We start from the raw sequence: 14,877 nt of genomic DNA on the forward strand, positions 1-14,877 counted from the left end.
TCTCCTGCCTCAACCAACTCAGCAACCAGTGGATATAACCCAGATCTTTTGAGATACTGTAGAGACAGGCAGTCTTTCTGGCAGGAAATGGAGTATTCATTCACAGCCACAGTCAGGGAGGCTTCTGTCTATGATTCAAATCAGTACTCTCATCCCCAGACCATCAAAGGCTGGCCAAGCTCACAGCCCAGCACTGGCCCCTCCACATGCCACTGGGGACCTGGTCTGAACCACAGACGGAATATCATTTGGACACTTATATGATTAAATCACTTACCATTTCTGTGTGGGCCTACCCTCAGGCCAGACTTTGTGTTCCAGAGGTGAACAGGGTGCTATTTCTACTTTCAAGGAGCATGTAGGAGAAACATGGAACCATACTGAGTTCCAAGCAAACACAGCAATAGCAGTCTCTACCTGGCACCCAGTCTGTAATGGGGATGGCACTGCATATATTGTTTCTAAACTTTGCACTGCAGCCCTGAAAGCTGTCACCACCCCAGTTTACAGATGAGGGATCTGAAGCTCAGGAACATGCCCAGGGCTGCATGGCTTGGTGGCTGAGACAGGGTTTGGCCCAGGTCCATCCTGCTCATCTCACAGCATCACCCAGTTTCTCTGTGTACTCCAGCCACCTCGTAGTCAACGTGTGTGACAAAAAGCACCGTGTGGGGAGGAGGCTTGGCCAAGGCCACAGAGCTACTAAGCAGCAGCCACTCAATGGGATACATGACATTCTTTCTACCAATGAGTTGTACCCACAAATGCCCACCCAGAGCCCAAGCTGAGGGCTAGATCCATCAGCGGGGGTAAGGCGGAGAACGAAGCTCAGAGGTAGTCTGGCGAGACATGGAAGGCTGGGTGCTCGAAACTGGACCCCTAAAGACTGGTCTCAGAGGCCATTGGTAAGCCCAGAGTCCCAAAGGGGGTTGCTGAGCGAGGGGGTGCTATGGGCGAGCAGCTCTGAGAACAGCATGTGGTGGCTGCTGACCCTGCTAATTGGGTGTGACATCACGTAAATAAACGGAATAACTTGGTTAGCAGTAGGAAGCTGCCGGGCAGGGAATTAGCTGATTTGCATGGCTTTCCATGTGGAGCCCAGATGCCACCCGTGGCTCAGGGAGGGTGGGGGCATATTTTAGAGACAGGGCAGGAGGCAGAGGTGAGGACCCACTGCTGCCCTCTGAAAGGGCATGTTTCTATATGTGGCAGTTCCCCCGTCTTCTCAAATCCAGTGCAGGCAGCTCTGCCTTTGCAGAGGGAGCTCTGTGTGCAGCCAGCTGAGAGCTGCCAAGTGCAGCTGTGCTTCTAGGGGAGCCTTTGGGAGACAGGGCCAAGGGCAGCCCCACGTGGGAGCACCCCACGTGCCAGGCGCTTCGCCAGGGGCCGTCTGAGCCTCATCTTGTTTGGTCCTCCCCGCAGCCCTGTGACGGAGGGCCGTGTTGCCGCATGCTTGCCCTCTTCATTTCCTTCATCTCTCCTTCTTCCTTTTCTCCCACAGAGAGAGGATATTCTAATTCATTTCACTGTCTTCCATTCATTTTTAAATTTTGCCTTGCATGAGCCACATTGTAAAATCAGTCAGGAAACTTTAGGCAAAAGACACAAAAATTCCCACTGCCAAGCTGCGATATCATCCCCATTTTACAGATGGAGCAGCTGAGGCTTGGGGTGGGGGACTGTCCTAGGTCAGCAGCTAGTAGGAGGTGAAGGCAGAGTGCCCCACAGGGGCTCCTCCAGTACATTCCCCCCCCTTCCTAATTCTGAGACCCAGCAGTAACTAAGACCCCCTCCCTGCCTGGGCTCCAAGATCTACTGATGCTGCAGGTTGGGACAGGACAGCTGCCCCTGGAGAGCTACTGTTCCCCCCCCTCCCAGCACCAAGGCGGCCAGGGGCTCCAGGATATGCCACCATTCCCTTCGCAGCTGGGTTACTCCCCAGCCCTTGTGAATACCCTGTAGGTGTCCTGCTGGAGGTCCCACAATCACACCCAGTTGTGGAAGCCCAGCTCTGCCCCTAACCTGCTGCAGAACCCAGAGCCAGTTGTTAGCCTCCTGGGCTCAGCACTTAACTCAGTATGGCATAGAAAGATGTGGATAAGTATAAGAGAATGAAAGGGCTAGCCATGGAAGCCAGCCCACCAGCCCTGTGGCCTGGGTCTGAAGCAGAATCTAGAGACCATGGCATCAAGATTCATTCTTTGTTGACTCAGATCCCCCAGCTGGGAGGGGCCTGAGCTCAGGCTGGGAGCCTACCAAGCAATGCCTGCAACCCCAGAGCCAAGCTAAACTAGGCCCAGGAAATCTGGGTTTGGGCAACTGGGGTTGCTGAGCTGCATACACCAGACCAGGGTATGTCAGTAACAAGGGCACAGTGTGCTGGAGTCCACTGCCCAGCTGGGTTTGGCCTGGAGGCCTCTTTGATGCCCCCCTGTCCCCGCCCTGTTTGACTGTGGCAGAGTTTGCTCCGAAGACAGAGCTGGTGGGCATCCAGACCTTGGCTATGGTGGTGGTAGTGGTGTTAGCAAGAAGAAATCTCCAGGGCCAGCCTGTCCTGGCTGAAGGAGTGCCAGCCCCCAAGTATAGGAGCCAGATGCCCACCTCCTGAACTCTGCAGGGTTTGCCTCCTCCATTTGCCAGCATCCTAAAAACACTCTACTATTTAATATCATCCCCTTTCTCTAGACCTTGGTTTTCCTATCTTTGCAAAGGGGCTACTAATCCCCATCCTGCCAGGGATTAGGGTAGGGTGGCGATGCAAAGGGAAAGTGGGTGAGAGAGAGGTGGAGACGTCTCATTAATCCCAGCCTGTCGCTTTTTACCAGGCTTTTCCCCCCTGAGACCTGGCACCTTCACTGCCCCAGATCCCCACATGCTAGCCTGTTGGCCTCGTTCCTGGAGCCTCATGCTGCCCTTTCCCTCTCCCACAGCACTTACAGAACCCTGCCAACTTCCACAATGCTGCCACGGAACTGCTGGACTGGTGTGGAGACCCCCGAGCCTTTCAGCGTCCTTTTGAGCAGAGCCTGATGGGCTGTTTAACGGTGAGTCTGCACCTTCCCCAACCTGTGCTCACATCCAGGGAGGACCGCTGGGGACTCCTGTGCCTATTCAGGCATCAGGGAGGCTGCAGGTAACAGCGGGTGAGAGAGAGGAAGATACTGCTGCCAGAGGGGATGGTCCTTCTGTGTATACCCCCAACATACATACACCATCAGGGAACCTCGTCTGGTGGAGAGACATAGTCCTCAAGATTATGTGGGTTCCCCACACTTGATGAGAGGGACATGATGTACTTTGGGGGAGTTCTAAGTCTAATGGGGGTAAATGTGTAGTGGGGGTAAATCATAAGCAAAGCAGAGACTCTTAAAGGATATTCAGGCATTCTTGTATCTAGTCATTCATTCATCCACTTGGGCAAACATCTATTGAGCTCTTTTTGTAGACATCTATTCATCTATCTATCCATTCCTGTAAGTGTTTATTGAGCTGCTATTACATCCATCCGTCTATCCAGATAAACATTGATTGATCATTTATCATGTACGATCCCCTCTGTTAAGTCCTGAGAAATCAAAGATGAGTAAGAGTTGGCCAAGCCTGATTCCCTCTTCAGTGAGGGAGACAGATGTAGAAAGAGGTGGCTGAGAGAATCGGGTACAAAGTAAAGCAGCCCAGAGAAGGGAATCATGCCTAGGGGGCAGAGCTGGTCACCAAAAACTGAGAAAACACATCTTCAGGAATTACAGAGTAGCGGAGGGTAGTGAGCACATTATGAGAATTGTGAACAGTGTGTGAAAAGGCCCGGACATATAGCAGAACCTAGAGAACTGAAATACACTCATCTTAGTAAAGGAAGCCAGCCCACCAGCCCTGTGGCCTGGGTCTGAAGCAAAATCTAGAGACCATGGCACCAAGATTCATTCTTTGTTGACTCAGATCCCCCGGCTGGGAGGGGCCTGAGCTCAGGCTGGGAGCCTACCCAGCAATGCCAGCAGCCCCAGAGCCAAGCTAAACTAGGCCCAGGAAATCCGGGTTTGGGCAACTGGGGTTGCTGAGCTGCATGCACAAGACCTTAGTAAAGGTCTTGGGTACAGACTGGGCAGAGGCCACGCCCAGAGCTTGTGGCACGATTTGCTAAGCTTAGGAACTTGCCAGCTGACAGACACATGGAAAGAGCTCACGTTTCCGAATGTCCCCAGCCACATGACCTGTATCTACAAATTTGAAGACCTCAACAGCTAGTGAGAGCAGCTGCTCAGAGGGCGCTGAGTCAGGTTTGAAGGGAATGTGGGTAAACAGATTGCTGGGGAGCCCAGCTACCCCAAGGCATGGAGAGGAGAGGCCAAGAGGGATCGCTGCCAGGCAGGAGCAATAGGTTAAGTTCAAGGGGCAATGTTTCCTCAAAAGCTCCAGACAGGAGAGAGGTGAAAGGCCAGGCATGGCCCTAGCCTGGGACAAGAGGAATAAATAGTGACATTCACATAGGCCATTACTGCAAGACCCTTCTGAGCCTGACACCAAGCTTGGCCCCCTGTATATGACTCCTCATTGAATCCGCACACCCACTCTATGAGGCTGGTCCTGCCAACATCCCCATGTTATAAAGGAGGAAATTGAGACTTGTTGTGACTGATTTCCCAAGATCACACCACCAGTTAGAAGTGGCCCTGGGACTCAAACCAAGACCCTCTGCCTCTAGAGGGGATGGCCAGCCCTTAGGGATGTCAGTTAGGGGTATAGCTGAGGCCACCCCAGAGCTCCTCCATTTGTCCAAAGCCAACATCATGTGGCTCCCTTGGCGCCACCAGGTCAAATCAGAAGGCCACCGGCACTCCCAACCCTCCTCACCTCCAGCCCTTGGGGCACCCCTGCCCTCCCCCAGCTCCCTTAATCCTCTTTGTGGGGATCCTGGTTCAGGCTAAGCCCCACAGGCAGGGACAGATGTTTCCAGAGGCCCCCTCACTCCATCCCAGCTGCTGGCAGCCATAAGTGAAGGAGGAGGTGGGGACCACGCACAAGGCTGCCACAATTCACCAGCAGCCTGCCCGAAGCTGGGCCCTGCCTAGGATGTGGGGGCTTGAGGCTAAATCTAACAATGCCCCTGGCCAGGCTGAAAGGGCAAGTGGGCATGAAATGACCGGTAACTGGCCCTGCCCAGCCCTGTCATTCATCTGTTCATTCAACAAACAAGTCCCTGCTGTGGGTCAGGTGCCATGCTGGCACCGAACAGAGTGCAATGAGCACGGTGGGCCAATCTCAAGCTGCTTACCTTCCAATAGGAGAGGCTGACACTAAACACATAAAAGAATAAATAAGGGCACACATCAGGGCCCTGTGAGAGGGGCCAGGATGGTGATCAGGAAGTCTCCTAAGGAGGTAACCTCTGGCTGAGACCTGCATGGCGAGGAGTCAGCCATGGGAGGATGAGAAGGAAGAGTGCTCCATGCAGAGGTAATTGCTAGTGCAAAGGCCCTGAGGCTTGATTTGTTCAAGGAAGAGAAAGAAGTCTCAGATGGCTGGAACACAGGAAAGGGAGAGGGATACAGGTTTGGAGAGAGAAGCAGAAACCAGGCAACAGAGGGCCTGCAGACTCAGGGAGACGAGTGTGGGTATTATCTGAAGGGTGATGGGGAGCCCTTGGAGGGTGTTAAGTAGGTGAGTGCTGGGATGTAGCTTGCGTGAGGATAGGAGCTCTGAAGGGGACATCCTCACTGGGTGGGGTGGAGGGATTACGGAGGGCTTCCTGGAGAGCTCGTAGGATCTGACTGGATTGCCGTGGCTTTCCGGGGAAACTTGGAAACTGTGTGGCCAAAGGCACAGTGCCAGCTCTGCTGGGCCCTTCCTTATGGCCCCACAGCTTAGGGCATATACTCAGCAAATGGCCAGCTTTGGCCTTCACTTCTCCAGCCTGCTACTTAGCTATAAAAGGGCCCCACAGGCCACAGCCACAGAGACCTGAGTCTGACTGTCCCTTGGAGTTCAGTAGAACCAGCAACAGAAAGGGTGAGTTGCCGGTGGGGTGGGGTGGGGGTGGTCATGGAAGACATCCTGTGCCCAGGCGTTTTCCTGGGCACCGTCTCCTTGCATCCTCATGAAGACCCTGCAGGTGGTCCGGGAAGGGAGCATCACCTCAGTTTTACAAACAAGGCAACTCCGAGAGAAGGAGCAGCTTGCCACAGTCCCAGGCTGGTACAACTGAGCCCCCAGGAGCCACAGGGCCCTGCAGCCAGTCCTCCCATTCCCCTGGGCATCCTCTGCCCCAGCCGAGATACATGGAGAGGAATGGGATGGGAGAGGTCAGAGACCCCAAGGGGCCTAGGCTGGGTGATGCTCGGTGATGCTGGGTGACATACACACGTACCCCCGCCAGCCAGGTGGCAGCCCGAGCACACCAGCCTACCGCCATCCCCTGGGTGACCGCTGGGAACAAACTCCTCTGGATCTGGCTTACTAGAGGATATAAATTAAAAACCACTTAGCCTCAGCTAGGAAATGGACACATTTTGCCATACTTGCTGCTTCTTCCCTCCCTAAGGTGGAGCATGCTTGATAAGCTCAAGGGACAGAAAAAAGGCTCAGGTGGCCAGAGCACAGGAGGGAGGAGAAGATATGGGAGGTAGGAGAGGGAGACAGACACCAACCGGCAGCTGGACAGTGCCCGCCCGATGTCTCCAGGGAGGGAGTCCCCCCAGCCTCAAAGCACCCACTGCTGAAGCCGCTGCGCATGTCCGCACAGCATTCCCGAGCTGTGCCTGGTTCCGGCTGTCTCCCTTACAAGGGTGCCCTTTTGTGCCCATTTTGCAAATGAGGAAACTGAGGCCCTGAGAGGTTAAGTAGCTTGGGTGACGTAGAACAACTAGTAAGTGGTAGAACCAGAACCTAGTTTCATGTCTGACTCCAAAGTAGCAACAGCTACAGAAGCTGCCTGGCCCTGCGCTGAGAATGGGTGCAAAGTGGGAAGTGAGGGCTCTGCCCTGAAGGCCTTAGGGCACAGCCAAGAGACAGAACGGGGACATGTAGAGGTGTCAGAGCCCACACTACACACAGCCCTGGGACGGGGGGCATCTTTGCACCTTCACAGAAGAACGTGAAGCTCAGAGAGGTTAAGTAACTTGTCTTAGGTTGTACATTACAGGGTGGAACAGGTTCGGAACACGGGCCCTGTGTGTCCCCAGTTCCCCTGACTGCCTCAGAGCATGTCAGAGTCCAGTTCCCCGCCAGTGTCTCTGTGGGACAGCCTGAGAAGCCCCTTTCAGGCTGGGCCAGCTGACTGGGCCTGGGCAGCCAGCAGAGGGCAACAGTGCTGCAGCCACTCACTGCTGGCCTTTGTGATGGAGGGTCTTCCCACCCGCAGAACCTTCACTGAGGGCACCATGAGGTGGAGAAGGCCTCTCTGAAGCACCACAGCTGCTCAGTTGAGCCCACCCTCCCCACCACTGCCAGTCAGACCCACCTCACAGGACTTGTGGGGTCCCCACGCACTCTACAGTCCCAGGGTCCAGTTTGCTCAGTATGCCACAAGGCCCTGCCCTCTCTGGGCATTGGTAAAAGGAGGCTGTTCTTGCCAGTGATGCTTATTAATGCCGGGACTCAGGGCACTTAGTGGCAAGCAGACATTCATTCCCTCGTGTCCCTGCAGGACAGCCCTTATACCAGCCCCAGGCCCCTCTTGCTCAACTTAGCTAGCTCTTTTTAAAAAACCAGGGCAACAGGATTAGCCAGTACTGGTCAAACAGGGACCTTTGCCTTTCTGCCCTCAACCCAGGGCCTGGGGGTTCTCCAAGCAGGTTAGGAGTTATGGCCTTAACTCTTTGTGGGCTAAAGAAAAGGTCTCTCTTGGAAAGAGCCCAGACTTTGCAGCCTAATTGCCCAGGACTGCATCCTGGCTCTCTCACAGACAAGCTTTGTAACATTGAGCTGTTATTTACCCTCAGCTTCCTCATTAGCAAAACCGAGATAAATAATACCACCTTCATGGAGCTATCGTGAGGATGTAGTGCTTCCTGCTGACAGAGCATTTACTGAGCCTTTGCACCTGGGAACCAGCATTCTCATCATACTACTTGCCCTTGTTTCCCACAAACAGCAGCCTCACTGATGCAGCAGTCCAGACATACTCTGTGCTCACTCAGGCCACCCCAAGGCTCTCCTTCCAAAGAGAGAGGGCACCACAGTCAGCATCAGCGCAGAAGTGACCCTTCCAGAACACTTCTCCCTTCTCAGAGTGTCTGTCCCCGGACCAGAAATACTCAACAGGCCATAAAGAATTAAGGGTCCTGGTTTTTCTACTTGGACAGTGAGAGTAACAGTGAGGATGCCCTGCCCTGGGGTGGCTCAGAGACTCTGGCTCATGGTGTGTGTGGTGGTGGGGGCGCAAGTAAGTAGAGCCCATGGGAAAGAGGCCTAGGGGGCCAGGGAATGGAAGACTTCTGCATCAGGGGCTTCTGTTCACAGTGGAGAAGCTGAACAAACATTCAAACCTGAGAAAGTCTTTTTTCCTCCCCACACAGGGAGTTCCCAGGAGATGGGGTGGGGCAGGAGGCAGTGCCTGGTTCCAAGAGGCTCCGGTGGTCCTAGAACGGGAAATCCAGTAGCGCCTCCCTGGTCACTACAGATGCTGTCTCCAGGCCTCAGGTTTTTAAAGGAGAAAGTTGGCCTAGATTAATGGTTTTCTCACTCTTTTTAGCCCTTGAGCCCTCAAAACAAACCCCTACAACATAAAGCGGCAAATTGGGAACTATTCTGATGGCTTCAAACCCCATGGCAGCCCACGGCCCTCTGAGGACCTCCCTCCAAGTGCTTCTGGAGCAGGTGGTCCCTAGGGGCTTGACGATGGAGTCTTCCCTTTCTCAAAAGAACGAGCCCCCACATCTGGGAGCACTCCTTTCCCAGCCAGCCAGAGCCGCCCCAGCTGCTTCCTGAAACAACTAAGTTTTCCAAGGTCCTTCCTTCTTAATAAGAAAACCTAATTTTGCTGCTGTTAATGAGGAAGGTGGGCAGGAAAGAGCAGACCTGCCAGTTGCGGGGCACCTGGGAATGGGTGGGGAAGGAGTGAAGCTGGATAGGTGTGAGCCTATGGGGCCATCAGGGGGGCCTCGAGAGCACCTGTCCCACACTGCCCACAGGACTGACCCCTCCCAGACCCTCACCTCTCTCCCATCCAGCCCACACTTCTGAGGTTCACAAGGAGATGGGTGAGACCTCCAGGGTCCAAATACATAACCGTTGGCAAACTTGCACAGACACTGTCTGGAAGCCTCCTGTGTGCTAAGGCAGTGCTGGCGCTGGAGACAAACCCCAGGCTGTGCATAAGGACCCTGCGGTTTCTGAGAGGCTGCAGGACACCTGGCACAGAGCCGAGCCCTGAGGCGCCTCAGACGTGTCCTTCTGGGGAAGCCTTAGCAGTCTGTCAGACAGCTCCCAGCTGAAGCTCCATGGGCACCGTGTGTCCTAAATGGTGCTTCTCCTTTGGTGCAGATTCTCACCCAGGAGGGGCCGCCGAGGAGCTGCTGCTGCGTGGGGACTGTGCTTGAAATAGTGAGGGTAGCAGATGCCCCACGATGGTGGTGCAGGAGCTCCATGAGGGGTCAGGGAGACGTGGTGGGCGTGGGAAACTTCTTGAGAGCCAGGGACTTGGAAGGGCCTTTGAAGAGCTATGCTGGTGGGACAGAGACCCCAGCCTGGGGCTGCCCAAAACACTGTGGTACAGCATCCCCAACCCACTTCCAGAACGTGGCTGAAGTTGAGTCCTTGAAGGCAGCAGGGCCTGGGCTCTGGGGTCAGGCCCACCACCAGCCTGGAGCCCCTGAGGGCAGGGCTGGGATCCAGGGCCTGCCTCTGAGGAGGTACTTACCCCTGCTTGCTGAGTGACCAGTGAGGCACAGTGTGGGTCCAGCTCTGCCTTAGCCTGCCCACCTCACCTGTTAAATAGGCACATCCCCCACTCCGGGCTCAGCATCCTGGTGCCGGCAGTGACTCACCCCTGCCCTTCCTCCCCATCTTGTTGGCAGGTGGTCAGTCGGGTGGCAGCTCAGCAAGGGTTCGACCTAGACCTTGGCTACAGACTGCTGGCTGTGTGTGCTGCGAACCGAGACAAGTTCACTCCAAAGTCTGCCGGTAGGTGACCACTGGGGACCTCGCAGATGTCATCGGGAGGTGGGAGGAGAACCCAACTCTACCCAGTGCTGTCTGCAACCCCATCAGCTGGTGCCTCTGTTCGCCCGGGTGTAATGTGAGCTCCGAGGAGCGGCAGCACACCCACCAGGCTCTGGAGCCCATGGTGGGGCTTGTCCCTCATCTCAGTGTTCTTACCTGTGGGGGCCCCTCAGGGCCAGCAGAGGGCCCAGGGCACACCGCACCCCAAAGACAGGCTCAAGGGGATGTGTGTCGTCACATGTTGTCAGCACAGTGTCCCCGTGGCCTAAGCACTGTGATCGTCCCCATTTTACAGATGAGGAGACTGAGGCTCAGAGAAATTGAAGAGGTTTTCCCAGGTCACACAGCTGGAAAGTGGCAGAGCTGGGATTTAAGGCCAGAGTCAGCTTTTTTAACCCTAACACTCCATTGTATTCATTCAAAAAATTTTTTATTTAAAATAAAACACAAAATAAAAATAAATTATACATTCAGGGTTCTAAACGCCTGCTCAGCATAGTATTGTCTGTTGCAGTGGAGAATGGATTCTCATCCATTGCATGAGGGCTCCTGACCCTATATTAAACAGAAGCCAAAGAAGATGCTGGGCAGCAGCCTATCTGGAGGGCGTTAAGTACACTAAAGACACACTATTCTCTCTCCTGCCATCCTCATTACCTTGCTTGAGCAGGGAGTGCAGTGTAAGCTCTAACGCCAACAGATCTGTGACAGCCGAGCCTGCTACTTGCTGAGTGTGTGGTCTCTGAGCCTCGGTCTATCTCCTTGGGCAGGCAGGAAGGACCGTGAGACCTACCTTGCAGGGGTCATTTCAGAAATCTGTCTAGATTTCCAAGCAGTGTCTAGATGTTGTTAACATTCTTTATGTTACAACAATTCATTGGAAAAGGAGAAAAGCGATTACCTCCTCTGTGTAAGAATAAAACAGATGTTTTCTCTAAATTTGTCAATCCGTTTTTTGAAGTATGTATAGAAACAGCCTTAATGAAAGTGTTTAAAGGACATCTCACGATGTGTTTTCATAAATTTGTTTGACCCATAATCTCTTGAATGCGGGTTATTGATCTCTTCCATGTATGTTTGCAGTCAATGCACATGGATTATGGGTCACTGATAAAAGGTGTATGATGTTCTCGTTAGCCAATAGCTACTCTGAGATCCTTGAAGTGCCAGCCTGTGTTGGGATATTGCTATTGAATTGAGCTGCTTGCCAGAAAATAGTCTTGAAATCTCATAAGTGATGTCTATTCCTGACGGAATCTGTAGTTATTAATAATAACCTAAGTAAATACAATTTTGACAAGGTAGAAATTGCTGCTTATCCAAGACATTTCCAGTGAGCGGCTGCTCTATGCAGGCACCTGGCCAGGTCCGGGTGCGGATGAGGAGTAAAACAGACATGGTCCTACCTTGGGAAACTTAGACTGGAACAGGGGTTGGCAATCTTTTTCTGTACAGGGCCAGGCAGTAAGTAGTTCAGGCCTTGCGGGCTATATAAAAGCAACCATCAGTGGATAAATAAATGAGTGTGGCTGGTTCCAACAAAACCTTATTTCTGAAAGCAGGTATTAGGCTATAGTTTCTGACCCTGGTCTAAAGGGAGAGAAAAACGTTGATCAAACAATCACAGGTATATGTGGGTGTGTGGGTATGTGGGTGCATATGCATGTGTAAATTCAAGTTGTGATAAGTACTGCCATGAAGAAAAAGCAGAGACACTATGACACCACTCATGGAAGGCTTTGCTGAGACTCCAAGGCTGAGTGAGAGTTGAGTAGGTGAAGGAAAAGGGGAAGAGCTTCTTCCCAGGCAAAGGGAATGGCCTGTGCAAAGGCCCTGAGGTAGAAGGGAGCATGGCTTTTTGGCATAACTAAAAGAAGGGCAGTGTTTCCAGAGCCCAGAGGCAGAGGTCAGCAACAGTTAGACACACAGGGCCTGGCCTGAGGATTGTGGCCTTTGTCCTAAGAGTAATGAGAAGATGGCTAAATTTTCATTTTGCAAAGATCACTCCAGCTGCACATGAAGAACAGATTGCACGGGGCAGGGGGTGGGAGGAGGTAGTGCGGGCAGTGTGGATGCAAGGAGGCAGTTGGCAGATTGCTGGGGATGTGAGGATGAGGATGATGGTGTCTGCACCAGGAAGGTTCCACTTCCTGGAGAATGGAGGGAAGAAAAATGGATAAATCCAAGGGATATTCCAAGGACTTCAGAGGCCTCTGTTGTCCTGCACCAGGATCTGGGAAGCTACTCCATCTGGGAGAGTGTTTCACCTCACTCAGGTCTTTCTAGCACAGCTCTGACTCCTCTTAGTGTTATTTCCTGCACCACTTCTCCTGAAGGGATATGCAAGAGGCAAAACCAAGGAAAGCATGGCCAGAGGAGTAGGAAGAACACAGAACGGACTGTCCCAGAAGCCCCCGCTGCTCCCCTGTGGGGAGGAGAGGCTCAGGGCCCTATGCAGCCCCCTCCCAGGGTCTCTCATGCCCTTGCTGGTACCTGCTGAGTGCTGTCCCACATTTTTCTGCAATGACCAGCTTTGTGAGGCACAGAGTATTATCTGCATTCATGGATGAGGTAATTGAAGCTGAGAGGTCTTGTAACTTGCTTGTTGTCACATAGCTCAAAAATGATGAGCAGGACTTGAGCTCTGGGCCTCCTGACTCTAGGCCTAGGGCTCCGCTCACGCCCTCACAGCTGACTCTGAGACAGACTTCAGAGGCCTCTGTTCTCCTGCACCAGGATCTGGGAAGCTACTCCATCTGGGAGAGTGTTTCACCTCACTCAGGTCTTTCTAGCATAGCTCTGCCTCCTCTTAGGGTTATTTCCAGCACCACTTCTCCTGAAACAAGGGCTTTGTTCTTTCCTCCATCTGCACCCTGAGCTGTGCTAAGCTTTACAGTCTATAAAGCCCTTTCCCGTGCATTGTCCATTTCCATGTCACATGACATGCCCTAGGCACCTGAGGTGTGTCCTCAGTATATCCATTCTGCCACTGAGAACGCTGAGGCCCAGCAATGCCTGTAGCTCAGCTATCACTTATTCATAATTCCCTTATTAGGAATCAAACCTTCATCACAGTAACAGCCACAACGAGTCACTTTCACAGGCCACCCCCACCCCCTCGGGAAGTATGGGTCTGAGTTCTCAGGATACCAGCCATGTCCCTGCTTGGGAAGGCAGGGTGCCCATTTGAAAGGGAAGATGCTGGTTTCATTAGCTGGATAGGAGTCTGCTGGGGGCACTCTGGACCATGAGGGGGAAGCCATGGGGAGCAGAGCAGTACCCCAAATTCCCGAGACGACTCCAACACTGGCCCCTGTCTTCACCACAGTGTCCATCTCCTGGACCTGGGGCCTCACCTATAAAGGATTATATGCCTATCCCATAGGCTGCATGTGAGGATTAAATGAAATTCCCTGATCATTTAGGTGAGGGGCCAGCTAATACCTGGCACACAGTAGGTACTGAATAAATACTACTTCCTTTTCCGCTTCTCTGTCTTTTCTCCAGCATGGTCCCCACCGTCTCTCAGGCCCTTTCTGCCCAGCAAGCAAGGCTGTTTCCCACTGCATTCTTTCCCTGAGACTCTGTGGGTAGGAGCATGGCCTGTGGTGAACCCACCTCTGGATGCAGCTGTGAGGGTCCACATGGCCTCAGCACGTGCGCACTCATGCGTGTGTGTGTGTCTGTGTGTGTGTGTGTGTGTAGTGCCATGCCAGGCACAACTGGACCTGCCCAGGCCTCTCCCAGCCAGGCCTCTGCAGTTCCAGAACATACTATGTCCTCAGAGCTCTTGCATCCTCCTCGCCCTCCTGCCTTTCCGTCTCTGTCTGACTCTGTCCCCACTCTGACTGACTGGCTTATTCAATTTTTACCTTCCCATGTCCTCCCTCTCCTTTCTCTCTGAGGGTCTCTGATGTCATATGTCTGTCTCTCTGTCCTTCCCTTCCCTGCTGCCTCTCAGACTTTCCCCCTGTGTGGGGAGTTTGTGTTCATGTCTATAGTGGGGAGAGGGTGTCTGTCTGTCTGTGGAGTGTGTGTGTGTGTCGACGTGTGTGGTGGTGAGCATGTCTGTGTGTGTGTGTGTGTGTGAGAGAGAGAGAGAAAAGGCGGGAGGCTTGTGGGCATGTGTGTGTGTGTTTGTGTGTGTGTGTATCTATGTGTCTCTCCTTTCTCTCCACCTCTGCCTCCCCACCCCTCTCCCACTCCATCTCCCTGTCTGTCTCTTGTCAGGAGGCCAAGCTGGGGCCAGACAAGGGCCGGTGGGATGAGATCATGCAGAGAGGAGCCATGCTTTGTCAGGAGAGATGGCGGTGAGCTGGGCTGGGCTGTGCACACCAGCATTGGTGGGCTCTGGAGCAGGAGCTCAGGCCTGGGGGCAGTGCTGTGCTGTATATGTGTGTGTGAGAGAGAGAGAGAGAGAGAGAGACAGAGACGGAGCGTGAGCGCAGAGCAGACACTGCAGCAAACCGCCAAGTCAGGCGTCTCCACGTGGGCCCCTCAGATACCCAGCCCCCAGCTCTTTGTTCTGGTGCAGCCTTTAGCCTGTGTGCTCGCACACAGGAGCACGCGCACACGCTCACACGGTAGAAACCTCGTTGGGAAGGTCCTTGGGGGCCTGCTGCTCCCTCCCCTGCCTTAGCACAGAAGGTCACTTGTGATGTGCCTCCCCTCATCCCCCTGAGACCATAGCATGCTCACCTGCCCCCACTCACCACCGCG

General features: G+C 53.5%; 1 protein-coding gene across 6 annotated transcripts in view; it reads left to right on the plus strand.

The window, feature by feature from the left end:
* The window catches only part of ZMIZ1 (zinc finger MIZ-type containing 1), a 224,350-nt gene that overhangs the window by 121,666 nt on the left and 87,807 nt on the right, over positions 1–14,877 (plus strand). For all 6 annotated transcript variants that reach the window (XM_036928780.2, XM_036928785.2, XM_036928784.2 and 3 more), the window contains 2 exons: positions 2,931–3,044; positions 10,014–10,119. In XM_036928780.2, coding sequence (XP_036784675.1) covers positions 2,931–3,044; positions 10,014–10,119 — 220 coding nt within the window. The remainder of the gene's footprint in view (positions 1–2,930; positions 3,045–10,013; positions 10,120–14,877) is intronic.

Source organism: Manis pentadactyla, chromosome 8, assembly GCF_030020395.1.
Source record: "Manis pentadactyla isolate mManPen7 chromosome 8, mManPen7.hap1, whole genome shotgun sequence".
NCBI lineage: Eukaryota > Metazoa > Chordata > Mammalia > Pholidota > Manidae > Manis > Manis pentadactyla.